Below are 22411 nucleotides of genomic sequence, written 5' to 3' on the forward strand. Positions count from 1 at the left end.
TTTGATAATGACAGAGTTGGCAAGACCGCACAAACAGAGCTGGGACTCCTGACCCATGAGCAGTGACATCACTAGACTTTATGCTACCATCCTTCACAATGACAACAAGCTCCACCTGGCTCCCTGCTGGATAAATCCTTCAACAGGGATTTCTGAAAACCTGGAAAATGTAGGGACATTTTACAACCACTTCAATTGTGAATAATAGACTACTTGGAGGCAGGAAGCTCAGAAGGAGCACTGATCCCTAGCCTATCATCATTAGCATTACTACCACTGATCCCTAGCCTATCATCATTAGCATTACTACCACTGATCCCTAGCCTATCATCATTAGCATTACTACCACTGATCCCTAGCCTATCATCATTAGAATTACTACCACTGATCCCTAGCCTATCATCATCATTAGCATTACTACCACTGATCCCTAGCCTAGCATTATAGCATTACTACCACTGATCCCTAGCCTATCATCATTAGCATTATAGCATTACTACCACTGATCCCGAGCCTATCATTAGCATTATAGCATTACTACCACTGATCCCGAGCCTATCATTAGCATTATAGCATTACTACCACTGATCCCTAGCCTATCATCATTAGCATTACTACCACTGATCCCTGGCCTATCATCATTAGCATTACTACCACTGATCCCTAGCCTATAATCATTAGCATTACTACCACTGATCCCTAGCCTATCATCATTAGCATTACTACCACTGATCCCTAGCCTATCATTAGCATTATAGCATTACTACCACTAATCCCTAGCCTATCATCATTAGCATTACTACCACTGATCCCTGGCCTATCATCATTAGCATTATAGCATTACTACCACTGATCCCTAGCCTATCATTAGCATTATAGCATTACTACCACTGATCCCTAGCCTATCATCATTAGCATTATAGCATTACTACCACTGATCCGTAGCCTATCATCATTAGCATTATAGCATTACTACCACTGATCCGTAGCCTATCATTAGCATTATAGCATTACTACCACTGATCCCTAGCCTATCATCATTAGCATTACTACCACTGATCCCTAGCCTATTATTAGCATTATAGCATTACTACCCCTGATCCCTAGCCTATCATCATTAGCATTACTACCACTGATCCCTAGCCTATCATTAGCATTATAGCATTACTACCACTGATCCTAGCCTATCATCATTAGCATTACTACCACTGATCCTAGCCTATCATTAGCATTATTGCATTACTACAATACAGTAGCATCACCAGACTCCCCACTGCCTGAGTCCCACATGGCCCCCTATTCCCTACACAGTGCACTACTTTAACCAGGTTCATTTTCAAATGAACAAAAACAAACCTCACATTATCCTTGAAGAATTTTTTACGAGTACCACTTCAGCGCAAGGACACCCATACTGCTCAAGTCATAGGCAAACGCACCTTTTTTACCCTACTGTTGTTGGTAGAAGACTGCCTCAGTAGGCATGGTAGACTACTATGGGTAATTGGCTGTTCTTCAGTAGCTAACTATAGACTGCTATGGGTAATTGGCTGGTCTTCAGTAGCTAACTATAGACTACTATGGGTAATTGGCTGTTCTTCAGTAGCTAACTATAGACTGCTATGGGTAATTGGCTGGTCTTCAGTAGCTAACTATAGACTGCTATGGGTAATTGGCTGGTCTTCAGTAGCTAACTATAGACTGCTATGGGTAATTGGCTGGTCTTCAGTAGCTAACTATAGACTACTATGGGTAATTGGCTGGTCTTCAGTAGCTAACTATAGACTGCTATGGGTAATTGGCTGGTCTTCAGTAGCTAACTATAGACTGCTATGGGTAATTGGCTGGTCTTCAGTAGCTAACTATAGACTGCTATGGGTAATTGGCTGGTCTTCAGTAGCTAACTAGAAATACGTTCAGATGTACAATCAGGGCTCTCCCTAGGATTTTCTGCCAAGGTGGTGCTGATGTAGGGGAAGGCCCAGATTGGTTCAGTCGACTTTCCCCTCAGGAAATTTGGTGCATTTGACGGACATTTCCTGAAACCTAGAGCTATAAATGAAATCAAACACTGTAGTAAACACAGAAGTCTCGTGTTTGATGCTAAATGAAATGGAGGTGGTTTTTTTCTAGGTTAAATTGAGGGCTAAATCAATAGGTGGCTTGAGGTGGATAGTCGAGTGAAAATGCAAACTGGCTTCTTCTTAAATTTGTTTGAGGAGAAAATTCAAAATAATTCAGTTAATGGAATATGAAACCTAGTTTACTGTAGGATAGATGGAATATGAAACCTAGTTTACTGTAGGATAGATGGAATATGAAACCTAGTTTACTGTAGGATAGATGGAATATGAAACCTAGTTTACTGTAGGAGAGATGGAATATGAAACCTAGTTTACTGTAGGATAGATGGAATATGAATCATCTGAACTAGGACTATAAGAGCTGGTTCCAGAGAGCTGGAGATTTTTCCTCCTCAGCCAAGTCCTCTGATTGGCTCAGCTCCAACTTCAGACGGTTGAGTCAAAAACCACAATGTGCCAAACAGAAGCCTAGAAGCCAAATGGTAGGTACAATGCATGTTGGCAGGTCTGCATTATTACTAATAAAACTAGTCCATCATATATCAATACATTTCTGTGCAGATTCTTCCAGCGTTTGTCTGGTTATTAAAACGTAGCTATATAATAATATAAAAGACGGCAAAAACAAAAAGCTGGGGATCCTTAAGGAACCAATGGGATCAGACACAGCTGTATAGTCCTGACTGGGGATCCTTAAGGAACCAATGGGATCAGACACAGCTGTATAGTCCTGACTGGGGTTCCTTAAGGAACCAATGAGATCAGACACAGCTGTATAGTCCTGACTGGGGATCCTTAAGGAACCAATGGGATCAGCTGTATAGTCCTGACTGGGGATCCTTAAGGAACCAATGGGATCAGACACAGCTGTATAGTCCTGACTGGGGATCCTTAAGGAACCAATGGGATCAGCTGTATAGTCCTGACTGGGGATCCTTAAGGAACCAATGGGATCAGCTGTATAGTCCTGACTGGGGATCCTTAAGGAACCAATGGGATCAGACACAGCTGTATAGTCCTGACTGGGGATCCTTAAGGAACCAATGGGATCAGCTGTATAGTCCTGACTGGGGATCCTTAAGGAACCAATGGGATCAGCTGTATAGTCCTGACTGGGGATCCTTAAGGAACCAATGGGATCAGCTGTATAGTCCTGACTGGGGATCCTTAAGGAACCAATGGGATCACACACACATGCTGCACCCTAATTATCCACCATTTTCTCAAAGTGTTCACTTGCACACTTCCCATCATACATTTAACAATGGTGGAAAGAAACCCCCTTCAGCCAATGATTACAATCTAATGCCTTTAAATCCATGACATGGAGTGTGCCACACTTTGGGAGGAAGGGTGGAGAATCTGGACACAGCCTCAGTCTCTACATGGAAGCATAGAGTCTAGAGCCTGGACATGCAGCTGGGTCTCAGAATAGAGCCTGGCCACGCAGCTGGGTCTCAGAATAGAGCCTGGCCACGCAGCTGGGTCTCAGAATAGAGCCTGGCCACGCAGCTGGGTCTCAGAATAGAGCCTGGCCACGCAGCTGGGTCTCAGAATAGAGCCTGGCCACGCAGCTGGGTCTCAGAATAGAGCCTGGCCACGCAGCTGGGTCTCAGAATAGAGCCTGGCCACGCAGCTGGGTCTCAGAATAGAGCCTGGCCACGCAGCTGGGTCTCAGAATAGAGCCTGGCCACGCAGCTGGGTCTCAGAATAGAGCCTGGCCACGCAGCTGGGTCTCAGAATAGAGCCTGGCCACGCAGCTGGGTCTCAGAATAGAGCCTGGCCACGCAGCTGGGTCTCAGAATAGAGCCTGGCCACGCAGCTGGGTCTCAGAATAGAGGCTGGCCACGCAGCTGTGTCTCAGTATAGAGGCTGGCCACGCAGCTGTGTCTCAGAATAGAGGCTGGCCACGCAGCTGGGTCTCAGTATAGAGCCTGGCCACGCAGCTGGGTCTCAGTATAGAGCCTGGCCACGCAGCTGGGTCTCAGTATAGAGCCTGGCCACGCAGCTGGGTCTCAGTATAGAGCCTGGCCACGCAGCTGGGTCTCAGAATAGAGCCTGGCCACGCAGCTGGGTCTCAGAATAGAGCCTGGCCACGCAGCCGGGTCTCAGAATAGAGCCTGGCCATGCAGCTGGGTCTCAGAATAGAGCCTGGCCATGCAGCTGTGTCTCAGTATAGAGCCTGGCCATGCAGCTGTGTCTCAGAATAGAGCCTGGCCATGCAGCTGTGTCTCAGTCAGACAGGACAAAGCAGTCTTTTAGGGGAGGGGATCAGGTGGCATTGGTGATGCTGTTAGATGCTCTGACAACACTGCATCTTTGGTTTGTTCTCCGTCGGCTGCACCTGGATGTTGACCACGTTGTTGCTAGGCGACATGTCGTTGTCTCGTCGGTCCGACATCTGTTTCTGAGACACGATGCGATAGATTTCTGCGGGGGGGGGGGGGGGGGGAGCGAGCGAGGGGGGAGAGAAGAGAGAGGGCATTAACATCACTCACACAGAAAGACAGAACACTAGGGCTCTGTCTCAATTCATCTTTCCTTATTTCCTCCCGTCCCATCTCCACACCGCTTTCTCACAACCCATTGGAGGAGAAGGTTACTCCCCTCTGCCTTTTGAGGAGGTGGTGAGGAGATGGGGATATATAGTTGAGAACAAGCCTAGTACCAAAAAATTGTTCACAGCTAGTGTTAAATACCCTCTATGTAGGTGAGCGTTAGGCTTTATCAATAAGGACCAAGGAGGTGTGGTATATGGCCAATACACCACGGCTAAGGGCTGTTCTTAGGCACGACACATCACAGAGTATATTGGCCATATACCACAAACCCCTGAGGTGCCTTATTGCTATTATAAACTGGAGCAGTAAAATGACATGTTTTGTCATCCCTGTGGTATACGGTCTGATATACCACGGCTGTCAGCCAATCAGCATTCAGGGCTGGAACCACCCAGTTTATAATGGTCTTTAACCTGTTTGGGATAGGGGGCAGTATTTTCACGTCCGGATAAAAAACATACCCGATTTAATCTGGTTACTACTCCTGCTCAGAAACTAGAATATGCATATAATTAGTAGATTTGGTTAGAAAACACTCTAAAGTTTCTAAAACTGTTTGAATGGTGTCTGTAAGTATAACAGAACTCATATGGAAGGCCAAAACCTGAGAAGATTCCATACAGGAAGTGCCCCGTCTGACAATTTGTCATCCTTCTGTAGCATCTCAATCAAAAATACAGCATCTGTGCTGTAACGTGACATTTTCAAAGGCTTCCATTGGCTCTCAGAAGGCGCCAGAAAGTGTAATGGGGTGTCTGCAGTTTCTGGGCAAAGTACAGCAGCTCTGTTTGTGAGTGGTCAGGCTGGGAACAGTGACACTGGAGATGCGCGTCCACGAGACTACTCCATTTTTTTCTTTCAGCCTTTGAATGAATACAACGTCGCCCGGTTGGAATATTATCGCTATTTTACGAGAAAAATTGATTTTAAACAGCGTTTGACATGCTTCTAAGTACGGTAATGGAATATTTGGACATTTTTTGTCACGAAATGCGCTCGCCCGTCACAACGTCACACCCTTCGGATTGTGACCTGAACGCAGGAACAAAAAACGGAGGTATTTGAATATAACTATGGATTATTTGGAACCAAAACAACATTTGTTGTTGAAGTAGGGTGTGACTGGGGTGGGCGTTCTATGTTTTTGTATTTCTTTGTTTTGGGCCGAGTAGGGTTCTTAATCAGAGGCAGTTGTCTATCGTTGTCTCTGATTAGGAATCATACTTAGGCAGCCTTTTCCCACCTGTGCTTTGTGGGATCTTGTGTTTGTGTAGCTGCCTGTGAACAGCCCAGAACGTCATGCTTCGTTTTAATTTGTATTGTTTGGTGAGTTTCATATTTATTAAACATGTGGAACTCTAAGCACGCTGCGCCTTGGTCTACTCCTTTAGACGAGCGTGACAAGTAGAAGTCCTGGGAGTGCATTCTGACGAAGAACAGCAAAGGTAATCCAATTTTTCTTATAGTAAATCTGAGTTTGGTGAGGGACAAACTTGGTGGGTGTCAAATTAGCTAGCCATGATGGCCGGGCTATGTACTCAGAATATTGCAAAATGTGCTTTCGCCGAAAAGCTATTTTAAAATCTGACACCGCGATTGCATAAAGGAGTTCAGGATCTATAATTCTTAAAATAATTGTTGTGTTTTTTGTGAACGTTAATCATGAGTAATTTAGTAAATTCACCGGAAGTTTTCGGTGGGTATGCTAGTTCTGAACATCACATGCTCATGTAAAAAGCTGGTTTTGATATAAATATGAACTTGATTGAACAAAACATGCATGTATTGTATAACATAATGTCCTAGGAGTGTCATCTGATGAAGATCATCAAAGGTTAGTGCTGCATTTAGCTGTGGTTTTGGTTTTGTGACATATATGCATGCTTTGAAAATGGCTGTGTGATTATTTTTGGCAGGGTACTCTGACATAATCTAATGTTTTGCTTTCGCTGTAAAGCCTTTTTGAAATCTAACCACATTGTCCGATTAACGAGAGTCTTGTCTTTAAAATAGTTGATTGTTTGAGAATTGAATTGTGGTATTTTAGTTGGTTTTTGTATTTCGCGCCGTGCGATGCTGTTGGCTGGGGGTTCCGCTTGCGGAACGTCTGTCCTTAACAAGTAACATGTTGCTACAGGACTTTACTCACAGCTTAAACAGGAAGCTATCTAACACAATCACCACATAGTACTCCCTTTAAAACATTGGTTTGACCACATTGTTTGCGTGTTAGAGCGGGACAGGGCAGAGCGGGACAGGGCAGAGCAGAGCGGGACAGGGCAGAGCTGGACAGGGCAGAGCAGAGCGGGACAGGGCAGGGCAGAGCGGGACAGGACAGGGCAGGGCAGAGCGGGACAGGGCAGGACAGAACAGAGCGGGACAGGACAGGACAGAACAGAGCGGGACAGGACAGGGTAGGACAGGACAGGGCAGGACAGGGCAGAGCAGGGCCAGAGGTCATATTCATTAGGGCACACAACGGAAAACAAGCATTTGTTATTGGTGAAGTCCAGGTAGCCTAGTCCCTTCTTGTTTGTCAGATGTCTTCTTCAGTTTGGTGCATAATGACTACTCCCAGCATTATAAACAGATCTGGGACCAGGCTAGAGCAGAATTAGGACACAGCTGCAAAGCATTATGGTGATCATATCCTGTTAGGAGAACCCACACATTAGTCCTCATCAAGGTTAGTCATATCTCAGCTGCGATTAGGTCTTCAGGCAGATCTGGCTCTCGGCCCAGTGGATTTCATCACGCCAACACACAATCATTGGTCTCGTCTTTGTCTCGCACACACACGTCTATATCATGACACCGTATCAAACGTTCCAGCCTATCATACATACAAATCAGTCCAAGTTCTGTTCAGATACAGATCAATACTGTAGACAGCATAGAGAGAGAGAGACGGCATAGAGAGAGAGAGAGAGAGAGACGGCATAGAGAGAGAGAGAGAGAGACGGCATAGAGAGAGAGAGAGACGGCATAGAGAGAGAGAGAGAGACGGCATAGAGAGAGAGAGAGAGAGACGGCATAGAGAGAGAGAGAGAGATAGAGAGAGAGAGGGCCCAAAACAGCACAGAAGAATACCAGAAAGCAACCTGGAACCAAAATATCCAAACACTCTTAGATAACTTTCTGGATACCACATTCACTCACAGTAAAGAAGGCATCAATCTAGCAGTACGAAACATCAACTATATATTCAGGCAAACGGCAAAAGAAGCACAATTGAAATTGATAAAAAACAAAACTAAAAAAATCACAGATGACAACTGGTTTGATGCAGATTGTAAAATTATAAGGAAAAAACTTAGAACACTATCCAACCAAAAGCACAGAGACCCAAATAATGGTGAATTACGCCTTCATTACTGTGAGACTTTAAAACTCTATAAACGTACACTCAGAACCAAAAAAGCACAGTACAACAGCAAGCAGCTGACACTAATTGAGGAGTCCATAAACACAAACAACTTTTGGCAAAATTGGAAAAAACTAAAAAAATCTAAACAAGAGGAATTAGCAATACAAAATGGTGACATATGGACAACCCATTTCAAAACACTCTACAACACCGTTCAAATTGACACAAACGCAGAACAACGCCAAATCCATGAGAAGTTGAATGGATTAGAAAAAGCTATAAAGGACAATCAAAACCCATTGGACTCCCCAATTACTGACCAGGAGCTCTATAAGAAACTTCAGGCTCTCAAATTTAAAAAAGCCTGCGGACCTGATGGCATCCTAAATGAGATGCTCAAAATCACTAGTGCAAAATTTCAATTGGCTATATTAAAATTGTTTAATTTGATCCTGAGTGTAGGTTATTTCCCTGACATCTGGAATCAAGGACTCATAACCCCAATCTTTAAGAATGGAGACAAATTTGACCCTAACAATTACAGAGGCATTTGTGTGAACAGTAACCTGGGGAAGGTTTTCTGTAGTATCATCAATGTAAGAGTTCTAAACTTCCTTAATAAGCACAATGTCTTGAGTAAAAGCCAAATTGGATTTATACCAAAACATCGCACAACTGATCATATTTACACCTTACACACCCTGATAGATAAACATGTCCACCAAAATAATACCAAAATATACACTTGCTTTATCGACTTCCAAAAAGCATTTGATTCTATTTGGCATACAGGACTGTTCTACAAAGTTATTGAAAGTGGTGTAGGGGGTAAAACATGACATAATTAAATCAATGTATACTGGCAATACGTGCAGCATTAAAATTGGTAAGAAAAGGACAGAATTCTTTAACCAGGGGCGGGGCCTTCGTCAGGGTTGCGATCTGAGCCCTGCACTCTTCAATATTTACATTAACGAATTGGCCACTATTCTAGAAAAAGCCCCTGGTGTTAGTCTCCACAATTCAGAAGTTAAATGCCTACTCTTCGCAGATGACCTATGCCTGCTGTCACCCACAGCACCTGGCCTACAGCAGAGCCTGGACCTGCTAGAGCAGTACTGCCAGACCTGGGCCCTGGCAGTAAACCCCAAAAAGACTAAAATAATGATTTTCTAGAGAAGATCCAGATCTCAGGGAATTAGACCAAAGTTCTCAATTGGTACAAAATATATAGAGTACTGTACACACTACAATTACTTAGGTTTAAAAATAAGCTCAACTGGACACCTTAATGAGGCAGTGAATGAACTGAGAGAGAAAGCACGCAGGGCATTCTACGCCATTAAAAAGCAAATTCAAATTGAAATACCTATTAAAATTTGGCTAAAACTAATTGAATATGTCATTGAACCAATTGCACTTTATGGCAGCGAGGTGTGGGGTCCACTTGCAAAACAAGATTTCATCAAATGGGACAAACACCCCATTGAAACCCTATATGCAGAGTTCTGTAAGATTCTCCTACGTGTCCAGAGGAAAACTACAAACAATGCATGCAGGGCAGAATTAGGGCAATATCCACTAATTATAAAAACTCAAAAAAGAGCAATTAAGTTTTGGAAACATCTAAAATACAGTGACCCCCTCTCATATCATTACCAAGCCCTGCAATGCCAAGAGCTGAGCAAAGAAAAGAGTCCCCTCATCCAGCTGGTCCTGGGGCTGAGTTCACAAACCTGTTCTACTAACACACTGAAGCCTCAGGACCAGAACATCCAATCAATCAGAATAAACCAAATTACAACACAGTCAAAACAAAACTACATTGCTTATTGGGAAACACAAGCACAAACACAAAGCAAAATGCAGTGCTATCTGGCCCTAAATCGACAGTACACTATGGCTAAATATTTGACCATGGTTACTGATCAAAACCTTAGAAAAAACCTTGACAAAGTACAGGCTCAGTGAGCACAGCCTTGCCATTGAGAAGGGTAGACACAGGAAAACCTGGCTCCCTGTAGAGGAAAGGCTGTGCAACCACTGCACAACAGCAGAACCTGAGACGGAGCTGCATTTCCTGACAAAATGTCAAAAATATAAAACAATTAGAGAGTGTCATTTCCCCAAATTTGAACCCTTATTCAAGGTTTTAAAGACCTCTCTGATGAGGATAGGCTACCCATCCTGTTGGGGGAGGACGCAGAGAGCTGTGGGTTGGCAGCGCACTACATTGCTGCCTGCCATAAGTTGAGGGACAGTGTCTGACAGACCAATAAACCTGCACATGTCCTCAATTGTATGATTATTGTTATTGTTGAATGTATGGTTATATTGACCGTTGGTTATTGTTGTTACTGTTGTCCCGTTGACAATTTTTGATTCTCATTTTTATTTATTTTATTTATTTTTATATTGTAAATATCCAAAGTAAGCTTTGGCAATATGTACATTGTTACGTCATGCCAATAAAGCGAATTGAATTGAATTGAGAGACGGCATAGAGAGAGAGAGAGAGAGAGAGACGGCATAGAGAGAGAGAGAGAGAGAGAGAGAGACGGCATAGAGAGAGAGAGAGAGACGGCATAGAGAGAGAAAGAGAGAGAGAGACGGCATAGAGAGAGAGAGAGACGGCATAGAGAGAGAGAGAGACGGCATAGAGAGAGAGAGAGAGACGGCATAGAGAGAGAGAGAGAGAGAGAGACGGCATAGAGAGAGAGAGAGAGAGAGAGACGGCATAGAGAGAGAGAGAGAGAGACGGCATAGAGAGAGAGAGAGAGAGAGACGGCATAGAGAGAGAGAGAGAGACGGCATAGAGAGAGAGAAAGAGACGGCATAGAGAGAGAGAGAGAGAGACGGCATAGAGAGAGAGACGGCATAGAGAGAGAGAGAGAGAGAGTGCATAGAGAGAGAGAGAGAGAGAGAGAGAGACGGCATAGAGAGAGAGAGAGAGAGAGAGAGAGACGGCATAGAGAGAGACGGCATAGAGAGAGAGAGAGACGGCATAGAGAGAGAGAGACGCCATAGAGAGAGAGAGAGAGACGGCATAGAGAGAGAGAGAGAGAGAGAGAGATGGCATAGAGAGAGAGAGAGAGAGAGAGACGGCATAGAGAGAGAGAGAGAGAGAGACGGCATAGAGAGAGAGAGAGAGACGGCATAGAGAGAGAGAGAGACGGCATAGAGAGGGAGAGAGAGAGACGGCATAGAGAGAGAGAGAGAGACGGCATAGAGAGAGAGAGAGAGACGGCATAGAGAGAGAGAGAGAGAGAGACGGCATAGAGAGAGAGAGAGAGAGACGGCATAGAGAGAGAGAGAGAGACGGCATAGAGAGAGAGAGACGGCATAGAGAGAGAGAGAGACGGCATAGAGAGAGAGAGAGAGAGAGAGAGAGAGAGAGACGGCATAGAGAGACAGAGCCGGCATAGAGAGAGAGACGGCATAGAGAGAGAGAGAGACGGCATAGAGAGAGAGAGAGAGAGAGAGACGGCATAGAGAGAGAGAGACGCATAGAGAGAGAGGACTCATAGAGAGATAGAGACGGCATATAGAGAGAGAGAGACGCATAGATAGAGAGAGAGAGAATACGGCATAGAGAGAGAGAGAGAGAGAGACGCATAGAGAGAGAGAGAGAGACGGCATAGAGAGAGAGAGAGACGGCATAGAGAGAGAGAGAGAGCGGCATAGAGAGAGAGAGAGAGACGGCATAGAGAGAGAGAGACGGCATAGAGAGAGAGAGAGACGGCATAGAGAGAGACGGCATCGAGAGAGAGACGGCATAGAGAGAGACGGCAGAGAGAGAGAGACGGCATAGAGAGAGAGAGACGGCATAGAGAGAGAGAGAGAGACGGCATAGAGAGAGACGGCATAGAGAGAGAGAGAGAGAGACGGCATAGAGAGAGAGACGGCATAGAGAGAGAGAGAGACGGCATAGAGAGAGAGAGAGACGGCATAGAGAGAGAGAGAGACGGCATAGAGAGAGAGACGGCATAGAGAGAGAGAGACGGCATAGAGAGACAGAGCCGGCATAGAGAGAGAGACGGCATAGAGAGAGAGAGAGACGGCATAGAGAGAGAGAGAGACGGCAGAGAGAGAGAGAGACGGCATGGAGAGAGAGAGAGAGAGAGAGAGAGTGCATAGAGAGAGAGAGAGAGAGACGGCATAGAGAGAGAGAGAGAGAGGACGCATAGAGAGAGACGGCATAGAGAGACGGCATAGAGAGAGAGAGACGGCATAGAGAGAGAGAGACGGCATAGAGAGAGAGAGAGAGACGGCATAGAGAGAGAGAGAGAGAGACGCATAGAGAGAGAGAGAGAGAGAGACCATAGAGAGAGAGAGAGAGAGAGACGGCATAGAGAGAGAGAGAGAGAGACGGCATAGAGAGAGAGACGGCATAGAGAGAGAGAGAGAGACGGCATAGAGAGAGAGAGAGAGAGAGAGAGAAGCGGCATAGAGAGAGAGAGAGAGAGAGAGAGAGACGGCATAGAGAGAGAGAGAGAGAGAGAGACGGCATAGAGAGAGAGAGAGACGGCATAGAGAGAGAGAGACGGCATAGAGAGAGAGAGAGACGGCATAGAGAGAGAGAGAGAGAGAGAGACGGCATAGAGAGAGAGAGAGAGAGACGGCATATAGAGAGAGATAATAGACGGCATAATCAGAGAGAGAGAGAAGACGGCATAGAAGAGAGAGAGAGAGACGGCATAGAGAGAGAGATATAGAGAGACGGCATAGAGATAGAGAGAGAGAGTATACGCATAGAGATAGAGAGAGAGACGGCATAGAGAGAGAGAGAGAGACGGCATAGAGAGAGAGAGAGAGACGGCATAGAGAGATAGAGAGAGATACGGCATAGATAGAGAGATAGATATAGACGCATAGAGAGAGAGAGAGAGACTGCATAGAGAGAGAGAGAGAGACGGCATAGAGATAGAGCAGAGAGAGAGACGGCATAGAGAGAGATAGAGAGAACGGCATAGAGATAGAGAACGGCATAGAGAGAGAGATAGAGACGGCATATAGAGAGAGAGAGATACGGCATAGAGAGAGATAGAGAGCGCATAGAATAGAGATAGAGATAGAACTCATAGAGAGAGAGAGAGAGAGACGCATAGAGAGAGAGAGAGAGAGAGAACGGCATAGAGAGAGAGAGAGAGAGGACTCATAGAGAGAGAGAGAGAGACGCATATAGAGAGAGAGACGTCATAAGAGAGAGATAGGAGAACGGCATAGAGATAGAGAGAGAGAGAGACGCATAGAGACAGAGCCAGCCGGCATAGAGAGAGAGACGGCATAGAGATAGAGGAGAGACGGCATAGAGGAGGAGAGACGGCATAGGAGGAGAGACGGCATAGAGAGAGGAGACGGCATAGATATAGAGAAGAGACGCATAGAGAGAGAGAGAGACGGCAAATAGAGAGAGATAGAGCGGCATAGAGAGAGAAGAGAGACGCAATAGAGAGATAGAGAAGAGACGCATAGAGAGAGACGCATAGATAGAGAGAGAACGGCATAGAGAGAGAGAGACGGCATAGAGAAGAGAGAAGACGGCATAGAGAGAGAGAGAGAGAGAGAGAACGCATAGAGAGCAACTAGCCGGCATAGAGAGCGAGACGGCATAGAGAGAGAGAGAGACCGCATAGAGAGAGAGAGAGACGGCATAGAGAGAGAGAGAGACGGCATGGAGAGAGAGAGAGACGGCATGGAGAGAGAGAGAGACGGCATGGAGAGAGAGAGAGACGGCATAGAGAGAGAGAGAGACGGCATAGAGAGAGAGAGACGGCATAGAGAGAGAGAGAGACGGCATAGAGAGAGAGAGAGGCATAGAGAGAGAGACGGCATAGAGAGAGAGAGAGACGGCATAGAGAGAGAGAGAGACGGCATAGAGAGAGAGAGAGAGAGACGGCATAGAGAGAGAGAGAGACGGCATAGAGAGAGAGAGAGACGGCATAGAGAGAGAGAGAGAGAGACGGCATAGAGAGAGACGGCATCGAGAGAGACGGCAGAGAGAGAGAGAGACGGCATAGAGAGAGACGGCATAGAGAGAGAGAGAGAGAGACGGCATAGAGAGAGAGACGGCATAGAGAGAGAGAGAGAGAGAGAGAGACGGCATAGAGAGGAGAGACGGCATAGAGAGAGAGATAGAGAGAGAGAGACGCATAGAGAGAGAAAGGCAATAGAGAGACAGAGCCGGCACATAGAGATGAGAGACGGCATAGAGAGAGAGAGAGAGACGGGCATTAGAGAGAGAGAGAGGACCGGCCATTTAGAGAGAGAGAGAGAGAGAGAAGAGACGGCATGGAGAGGAGAGAGAGAGAGAGACGGCATGGAGAGAGAGAGAGAGAGAACGGCATAGAGAGAGAGAGAGAGACGGCATAGAGAGAGAGAAGAGACGGCATAGCGGAAGAGAGAGAGAGACGGCCTAGAGAGAGAGAGAGAGAGAGAGAGAGAGACGGCATAGAGAGAGAGAGAGAGAGAGACGGCATAGAGAGAGAGACGGCATAGAGAGAGAGAGACGGCATAGAGAGAGAGAGACAGGCCGCATAGAGAGAGACAGGCCCTCACCGGTCAGAATGGTCTGGAAGGATGTCTCCACGTTAGTAGAATCCAGGCTGATGTCTCCAGGAAAGACAAACCGTTCTTCTCTGAGGGACAGAGAGAAACAGTAAACCATGTCAATCACCAGTGTTAAGGTCTCTACCATTATGTAAATCTCTCTGACATTAGAGACGTCTTCCTACGACATTACAGAGACGTCTTCCTATTTGGATAAGTAACCCATAAACTAAGGAAGATAATGAACCGGTTCACCCCTCTACTCCTAAACCTCTTCCTGTGTGAGTTGGTAACTGACCTGCGTCATCGGTGGAAACAGCCCTGAGGTGGTGCAGACCAGTCTTATTGCCTGCCCCGTGCCACACTCTGTATATAGACTTCTTCTACTGTATTATTGACTGTATGTTTGTTTTACTCCATGTGTAACTCTGTGTTGTTGTATGTGTCAAACTGCTTTGCTTTATCTTGGTCAGGTCACAGTTGTAAATGAGAACTTGTTCTCAACTAGCCTACCTGGTTAAATAAAGGACTTGTTCTCAGCTAGCCTACCTGGTTAAATAAAAGTGAAATTAAATGAATGTAAAACACACGCTGACCTGCGAATGTCCGTGCCTCGTCGGTGGGCACGGCCCTGAGGTGGCGCAGGTCACTCTTGTTGCCGACCAGCATAATGACGATGTTGCTGTCAGCGTGGTCTCTCAGCTCCTTCAGCCAACGCTCCACGTTTTCATAGGTCAGGTGCTTGGCGATGTCATAGACCAACAAGGCCCCTACTGCACCACGGTAATACCTGAGGACACGAGGAAGCAGAGTCAAAGGGGACAAACAGAGATGGCCTTTATAGTGTTGTTAGAAACTTAAAGTAAACCTTGTAACAGGCTTTGAAATGTCCTAAATACATTGGTCCATGCTTTCAGAAGAACCTGTTAATCCCGATGGAAAGTTTCAAATGTCTCAAATAAGTAGGTCTGTGTTGGCCTGACTCCCCAGCTAAATGCATCAGGTCTGTGTTGGCCTGACTCCCCAGCTAAATGCATCAGGTCTGTGTTGGACTGACTCCCCAGCTAAATGCATCAGGTCTGTGTTGGCCTGACTCCCCAGCTAAATGCATCAGGTCTGTGTTGGACTGACTCCCCAGCTAAATGCATCAGGTCTGTGTTGGACTGACACCCCAGCTAAATGCATCAGGTCTGTGTTGGACTGACACCCCAGCTAAATGCATCAGGTCTGTGTTGGCCTGACTCCCCAGCTAAATGCATCAGGTCTGTGTTGGACTGACTCCCCAGCTAAATGCATTAGGTCTGTGTTGGCCTGACCCCCCAGCTAAATGCATTAGGTCTGTGTTGGACTGACTCCCCAGCTAAATGCATTAGGTCTGTGTTGGACTGACCCCAACTAAATGCATTAGGTCTGTGTTGGACTGACTCCCCAGCTAAATGCATTAGGTCTGTGTTGGACTGACTCCCCAACTAAATGCATTAGGTCTGTGTTGGACTGACTCCCCAGCTAAATGCATTAGGTCTGTGTTGGACTGACTCCCCAGCTAAATGCATTAGGTCTGTGTTGGACTGACTCCCCAGCTAAATGCATTAGGTCTGTGTGTTGGACTGACTCCCCAACTAAATGCATTAGGTCTGTGTGTTGGACTGACTCCCCAACTAATGCATTAGGTCTGTGTGTGTTGGACTGACTCCCCAGCTAAATGCATTAGGTCTGTGTGTTGGACTGACTCCCCAACTAAATGCATTAGGTCTGTGTGTGTTGGACTGACTCCCCAACTAAATGCATTAGGTCTGTGTGTGTTGGACTGACTCCCCAACTAAATGCATTAGGTCTGTGTGTGTTGGACTGACTCCCCAACTAAATGCATTAGGTCTGTGTGTGTTGGACTGACTCCCCAACTAAATGCATTAGGTCTGTGTGTTGGACTGACTCCCCAACTAAATGCATTAGGTCTGTGTGTTGGACTGACTCCCCAACTAAATGCATCAGGTCTGTGTGTTGGACTGACTCCCCAACTAAATGCATCAGGTCTGTGTGTTGGACTGACTCCCCAACTAAATGCATCAGGTCTGTGTGTTGGACTGACTCCCCAACTAAATGCATCAGGTCTGTGTGTTGGACTGACTCCCCAACTAAATGCATCAGGTCTGTGTGTTGGACTGACTCCCCAACTAAATGCATCAGGTCTGTGTGTTGGACTGACTCCCCAACTAAATGCATCAGGTCTGTGTGTTGGACTGACTCCAGCTAAATGCATCAAGTCTACGCATGATACTTTCATATGATATTTGATACATACGTTTAATATGCAACATTTCAGAAGGCAGTATTTCCAAGAAAAAGAGGGTGTTTCAAAGTGTTTTCAAAATGGCCGCAATCCCGAGTGCTCATGCTGAAGTGATGACTCGTATCGCTCCTGTCCAGTCGTGTCAGAAGTGTTTTCTAAACAGTGTGTGTGTGTTTGTACTCACGCTGATGTAATAGCCCGGTATCTCTCCTGGCCAGCTGTGTCCCAGATCTGAGCCTTCACGGTCTTCCCATCCACCTGGATACTGCGGGTGGCAAACTCCACCCCGATGGTGCTCTTACTCTCCAGGTTGAACTCATTCCGGGTGAAACGAGACAACAGGTTACTCTTCCCCACACCAGAGTCTCCTATCAACACCACTGGGACAGAGAGACAGGTTAGAGTCTCCTATCAACACCACTGGGACAGAGAGAGAGACAGGTTAGAGTCTCCTATCAACACCACTGGGACAGAGAGAGAGACAGGTTAGAGTCTCCTATCAACACCACTGGGACAGAGAGACAGGTTAGAGTCTCCTATCAACACCACTGGGACAGAAAGACAGGTTAGAGTCTCCTATCAACACCACTGGGACAGAGAGACAGGTTAGAGTCTCCTATCAACACCACTGGGACAGAGAGAGACAGGTTAGAGTCTCCTATCAACACCACTGGGACAGAGAGACAGGTTAGAGTCTCCTATCAACACCACTGGGACAGAGAGACAGGTTAGAGTCTCCTATCAACACCACTGGGACAGAGAGACAGGTTAGAGTCTCCTATCAACACCACTGGGACAGAGAGAGACAGGTTAGAGTCTCCTATCAACACCACTGGGACAGAGAGAGACAGGTTAGAGTCTCCTATCAACACCACTGGGACAGAGAGACAGGTTAGAGTCTCCTATCAACACCACTGGGACAGAGAGACAGGTTAGAGTCTCCTATCAACACCACTGGGACAGAGAGAGAGAGAGACAGGTTAGAGTCTCCTATCAACACCACTGGGACAGAGAGAGAGAGACAGGTTAGAGTCTCCTATCAACACCACTGGGACAGAGAGAGAGAGACAGGTTAGAGTCTCCTATCAACACCACTGGGACAGAGAGAGAGAGACAGGTTAGAGTCTCCTATCAACACCACTGGGACAGAGAGAGAGACAGGTTAGAGTCTCCTATCAACACCACTGGGACAGAGAGAGAGACAGGTTAGAGTCTCCTATCAACACCACTGGGACAGAGAGAGAGACAGGTTAGAGTCTCCTATCAACACCACTGGGACAGAGTGAGAGACAGGTTAGAGTCTCCTATCAAAACCACTGGGACAGAGAGAGAGACAGGTTAGAGTCTCCTATCAACACCACTGGGACAGAGAGAGAGACAGGTTAGAGTCTCCTATCAACACCACTGGGACAGAGAGAGAGAGAGAGAGAGACAGGTTAGTCTCCTATCAACACCACTGGGACAGAGAGAGAGACAGGTTAGAGTCTCCTATCAACACCACTGGGACAGAGAGAGAGACAGGTTAGAGTCTCCTATCAACACCACTGGGACAGAGAGAGAGACAGGTTAGAGTCTCCTATCAACACCACTGGGACAGAGAGAGAGACAGGTTAGAGTCTCCTATCAACACCACTGGGACAGAGAGAGAGACAGGTTAGAGTCTCCTATCAACACCACTGGGACAGAGAGAGAGACAGGTTAGAGTCTCCTATCAACACCACTGGGACAGAGAGACAGGTTAGAGTCTCCTATCAACACCACTGGGACAGAGAGAGAGACAGGTTAGAGTCTCCTATCAACACCACTGGGACAGAGAGAGAGACAGGTTAGAGTCTCCTATCAACACCACTGGGACAGAGAGAGAGACAGGTTAGAGTCTCCTATCAACACCACTGGGACAGAGAGAGAGACAGGTTAGAGTCTCCTATCAACACCACTGGGACAGAGAGAGAGACAGGTTAGAGTCTCCTATCAACACCACTGGGACAGAGAGAGAGACAGGTTAGAGTCTCCTATCAACACCACTGGGACAGAGAGAGAGAGAGAGAGACAGGTTAGTCTCCTATCAACACCACTGGGACAGAGAGAGAGACAGGTTAGAGTCTCCTATCAACACCACTGGGACAGAGAGAGAGACAGGTTAGAGTCTCCTATCAACACCACTGGGACAGAGAGAGAGACAGGTTAGAGTCTCCTATCAACACCACTGGGACAGAGAGAGAGACAGGTTAGAGTCTCCTATCAACACCACTGGGACAGAGAGAGAGACAGGTTAGAGTCTCCTATCAACACCACTGGGACAGAGAGAGAGACAGGTTAGAGTCTCCTATCAACACCACTGGGACAGAGAGACAGGTTAGAGTCTCCTATCAACACCACTGGGACAGAGAGAGAGACAGGTTAGAGTCTCCTATCAACACCACTGGGACAGAGAGACAGGTTAGAGTCTCCTATCAACACCACTGGGCCAGAGAGACAGGTTAGAGTCTCCTATCAACACCACTGGGACAGAGAGAGAGAGACAGGTTAGAGTCTCCTATCAACACCACTGGGACAGAGAGAGAGACAGGTTAGAGTCTCCTATCAACACCACTGGGACAGAGAGAGAGACAGGTTAGAGTCTCCTATCAACACCACTGGGACAGAGAGAGAGACAGGTTAGAGTCTCCTATCAACACCACTGGGACAGAGAGAGAGACAGGTTAGAGTCTCCTATCAACACCACTGGGACAGAGAGAGAGACAGGTTAGAGTCTCCTATCAACACCACTGGGACAGAGAGAGAGACAGGTTAGAGTCTCCTATCAACACCACTGGGACAGAGAGACAGGTTAGAGTCTCCTATCAACACCACTGGGCCAGAGAGACAGGTTAGAGTCTCCTATCAACACCACTGGGACAGAGAGAGAGACAGGTTAGAGTCTCCTATCAACACCACTGGGACAGAGAGAGAGACAGGTTAGAGTCAATTCAAAACAACTTCATGCATCTCCTGATTCCCCTCACATTGAAGGTAGTCAAATTTACAACAAACATCCTTTAGATATTACAGTAGGAATATACACATCCTGTAGATATTACAGTAGGAATATACACCTCCTGTAGATATTACAGTAGGAATATACACCTCCTGTAGATATTACAGTAGGAATATACACCTCCTGTAGATATTACAGTAGGAATATACACATCCTGTAGATATTACAGTAGGAATATACACATCCTGTAGATATTACAGTAGGAATACACCTCCTGTAGAAATATACACATCCTGTAGATATTACAGTAGGAACATTAATACAATACACCCCCTTATTGTACAATAAAAGTCTGAATGTAAAATGTGCTTTGACCGGATTACCATCACATGCTAACGACCAACAAGCAGGAGCCCATTCATTATGATGTAAAATAGGAAGCTGTTGAGACAAAATATGTAAAAAGAAGCGTATTACTAAACAGACTTTCCAAACAATGGGTCTGTTGTAGACCCACTTCCTCTGCCACAGGGCAGTGCACTATTGGCCCAGCGTCGTCCGGGTTAAGGGAGGGTTTGGCCTGGCTAGGCCGTCATTGTAAATAAGAATTTGTTCTTAAATGACTTGCCTAGTTAAATACGAGGTAATACAAATCATATGGGGGTATTTATATTACAAGTGTGTAATGAAAATGTGTTTTTATTTGTTGCATATCTCAACTCCCCAAGACAGCAGCAGAAAGTGGGGTTACCATTGTTACAGCACCCTGGAGCAACAGAGTTTTTCACCTTGTCAGCTCTGGTATTAGATTACTGGGCCAAAGCTCTAACCTCAAGACTACCTGCTACCTACCCTAAGCAGAGAGACAGTGGGTCTGCAACGAAATGTCTTTAATAATACCATCCTTTCGTTATTTGGTCAGATATTCCCCCTGTCATAATGATCAGCCGTCCTGCCCATCGGCACAGCATAGTGAAATATAATTATATTTAACTTCTGGCCTTCCACTGACAGATTCTGTGCAACCCAATACAATTGAAAGCGACATTAGTGTATGTAAAAGCACCTAGGAATAACCCATGTCATCAGATGGCATGACGATGAGCATTTTGTTGAAGCCACTATATTCCACTAACAGGATATGGTACATAGCTAGCTAGATAATGATTTGTAATCATCTCATTAAGAAATGTGTTTAAATGAATGACATAACGTTAGCTAGCTATATCGTTCTTTAGGTAGCTGGAGCAACTACCCATGGTTTCAGTAGCTAACTAAGTTAGCTAACGTTATGTGGTCATTTGACAAAGTAACTGGTGTTAACCTAACTAACGTTAGTTGTATATTTCCTGACGGTAACGTTGCCGCACCGGTCCATCAGAGACCTGCGCTATCTAGCCAACAAGCTAAAGACAAAATGATCAACTGCTGTTAGTTAACATTATTGAGAATATCAAGACAAAAACAATAGCGATATTTATATCCAAACGACCTCGTTTTTAAATTGGTAGGATATCAGGCTAAAGTTAGCAGGCTACAAATGCGTGGCGTTAGCCGCTAACTAGCTTAGCTTCTAGTGCCGTAGCCAGGCGACCACTCCTTGTCCGTGAGTACAATAAAACCACGATGACGTTACGTTTTATGGACAGGTCACATTTAGCATATATTTACCTTTAAACAAGTAATCATACTCGTCGTCTCTATTCCCCATTCTGAATCAAAATGAAGGCGAAGTTCGATGTCTTTGAATCCAAGTGGCAATTTTCCTTTCTTTCTTCCCCCAGTTCCTATCGGTTATTTTACCTTAGTGGTCTTCTCCCGGCCGTCACCGCAATGCACTGCGGCTGGAGCCTTGTCACCTTAGCAACAGGGAATCCAGCTAGCTAGGTTAGCATCCAACCGCTATATATATTATAAATATATATATTATAAATATATATAAATACCCGCTTCCGGATCAACCATCTGCATTGATAATACTTCTCATATTATTTATTTCATGTATTTACATGAAATTCATTCAACAGCTAGTAATGGACAAGAACGGGCGAAAGAATCTATGAGTTACATCAGACTAGTGTCGTACGTACGCGCCAGTGTTGTATGGTTCTATGGTGTAATGGTTAGCACTCAGGACTCTGAATCCTGCGATCCGAGTTCAAATCTCGGTAGGACCTAAACTTTTGAAGTTCTTAGCTCTGAGTCAAAGCAGTTGTAGATTACGAGTAGATTAAATATACTGAACATCAATATAATGGCAACGTGTTTCATCAGCAGAAATTAAAGATACCAGACATTTTACATATGCACAAAAGGCTTATTTCTCTCAAATGTTGTGCACAAATTTGTTTAACCTTAAACAAGTAATCATACTCCTCTCTATTCCCCATTCTCCTTTGCCAATATAATCCATCCACTTGACAGGTGGGGCATATCAATAATATGATTAAACAACATGATCATTACACAGGTGCACCTTGTACTGGGGCCAACAAATGTCCACTATACAATTTTGTCACAACACAGATGTCTCAAGTTTTGAAGGAGTGTGCATTTGGCATGCTGACTGCAGGAATGTCCACC

At 45.7% G+C, this 22411-nt stretch overlaps 1 protein-coding gene and 1 non-coding gene across 2 annotated transcripts; one reads left to right on the forward strand and one right to left on the reverse strand.

Annotated features, from left to right (window-relative positions):
- Positions 1-1568: 1568 nt before the first annotated feature.
- Positions 1569-21894, reverse strand: LOC115197744 (ras-related protein Rab-11A-like). The gene is given in 6 exon segments (XM_029759544.1): positions 1569-4514; positions 14571-14618; positions 14621-14650; positions 15158-15351; positions 17036-17231; positions 21500-21894. Coding segments are annotated over 6 exon segments (645 nt in total). The 5' UTR covers positions 21540-21894; the 3' UTR covers positions 1569-4377.
- A 39-nt stretch (positions 21895-21933) lies between these two features.
- On the forward strand, positions 21934-22005 carry trnaq-cug (transfer RNA glutamine (anticodon CUG)). The gene has a single exon. It is a non-coding gene; the product is annotated as a tRNA-Gln (tRNA).
- Positions 22006-22411: the final 406 nt, after the last annotated feature.

Source organism: Salmo trutta, chromosome 7 (genome assembly GCF_901001165.1).
Source record: "Salmo trutta chromosome 7, fSalTru1.1, whole genome shotgun sequence".
NCBI classification, from domain to species: domain Eukaryota; kingdom Metazoa; phylum Chordata; class Actinopteri; order Salmoniformes; family Salmonidae; genus Salmo; species Salmo trutta.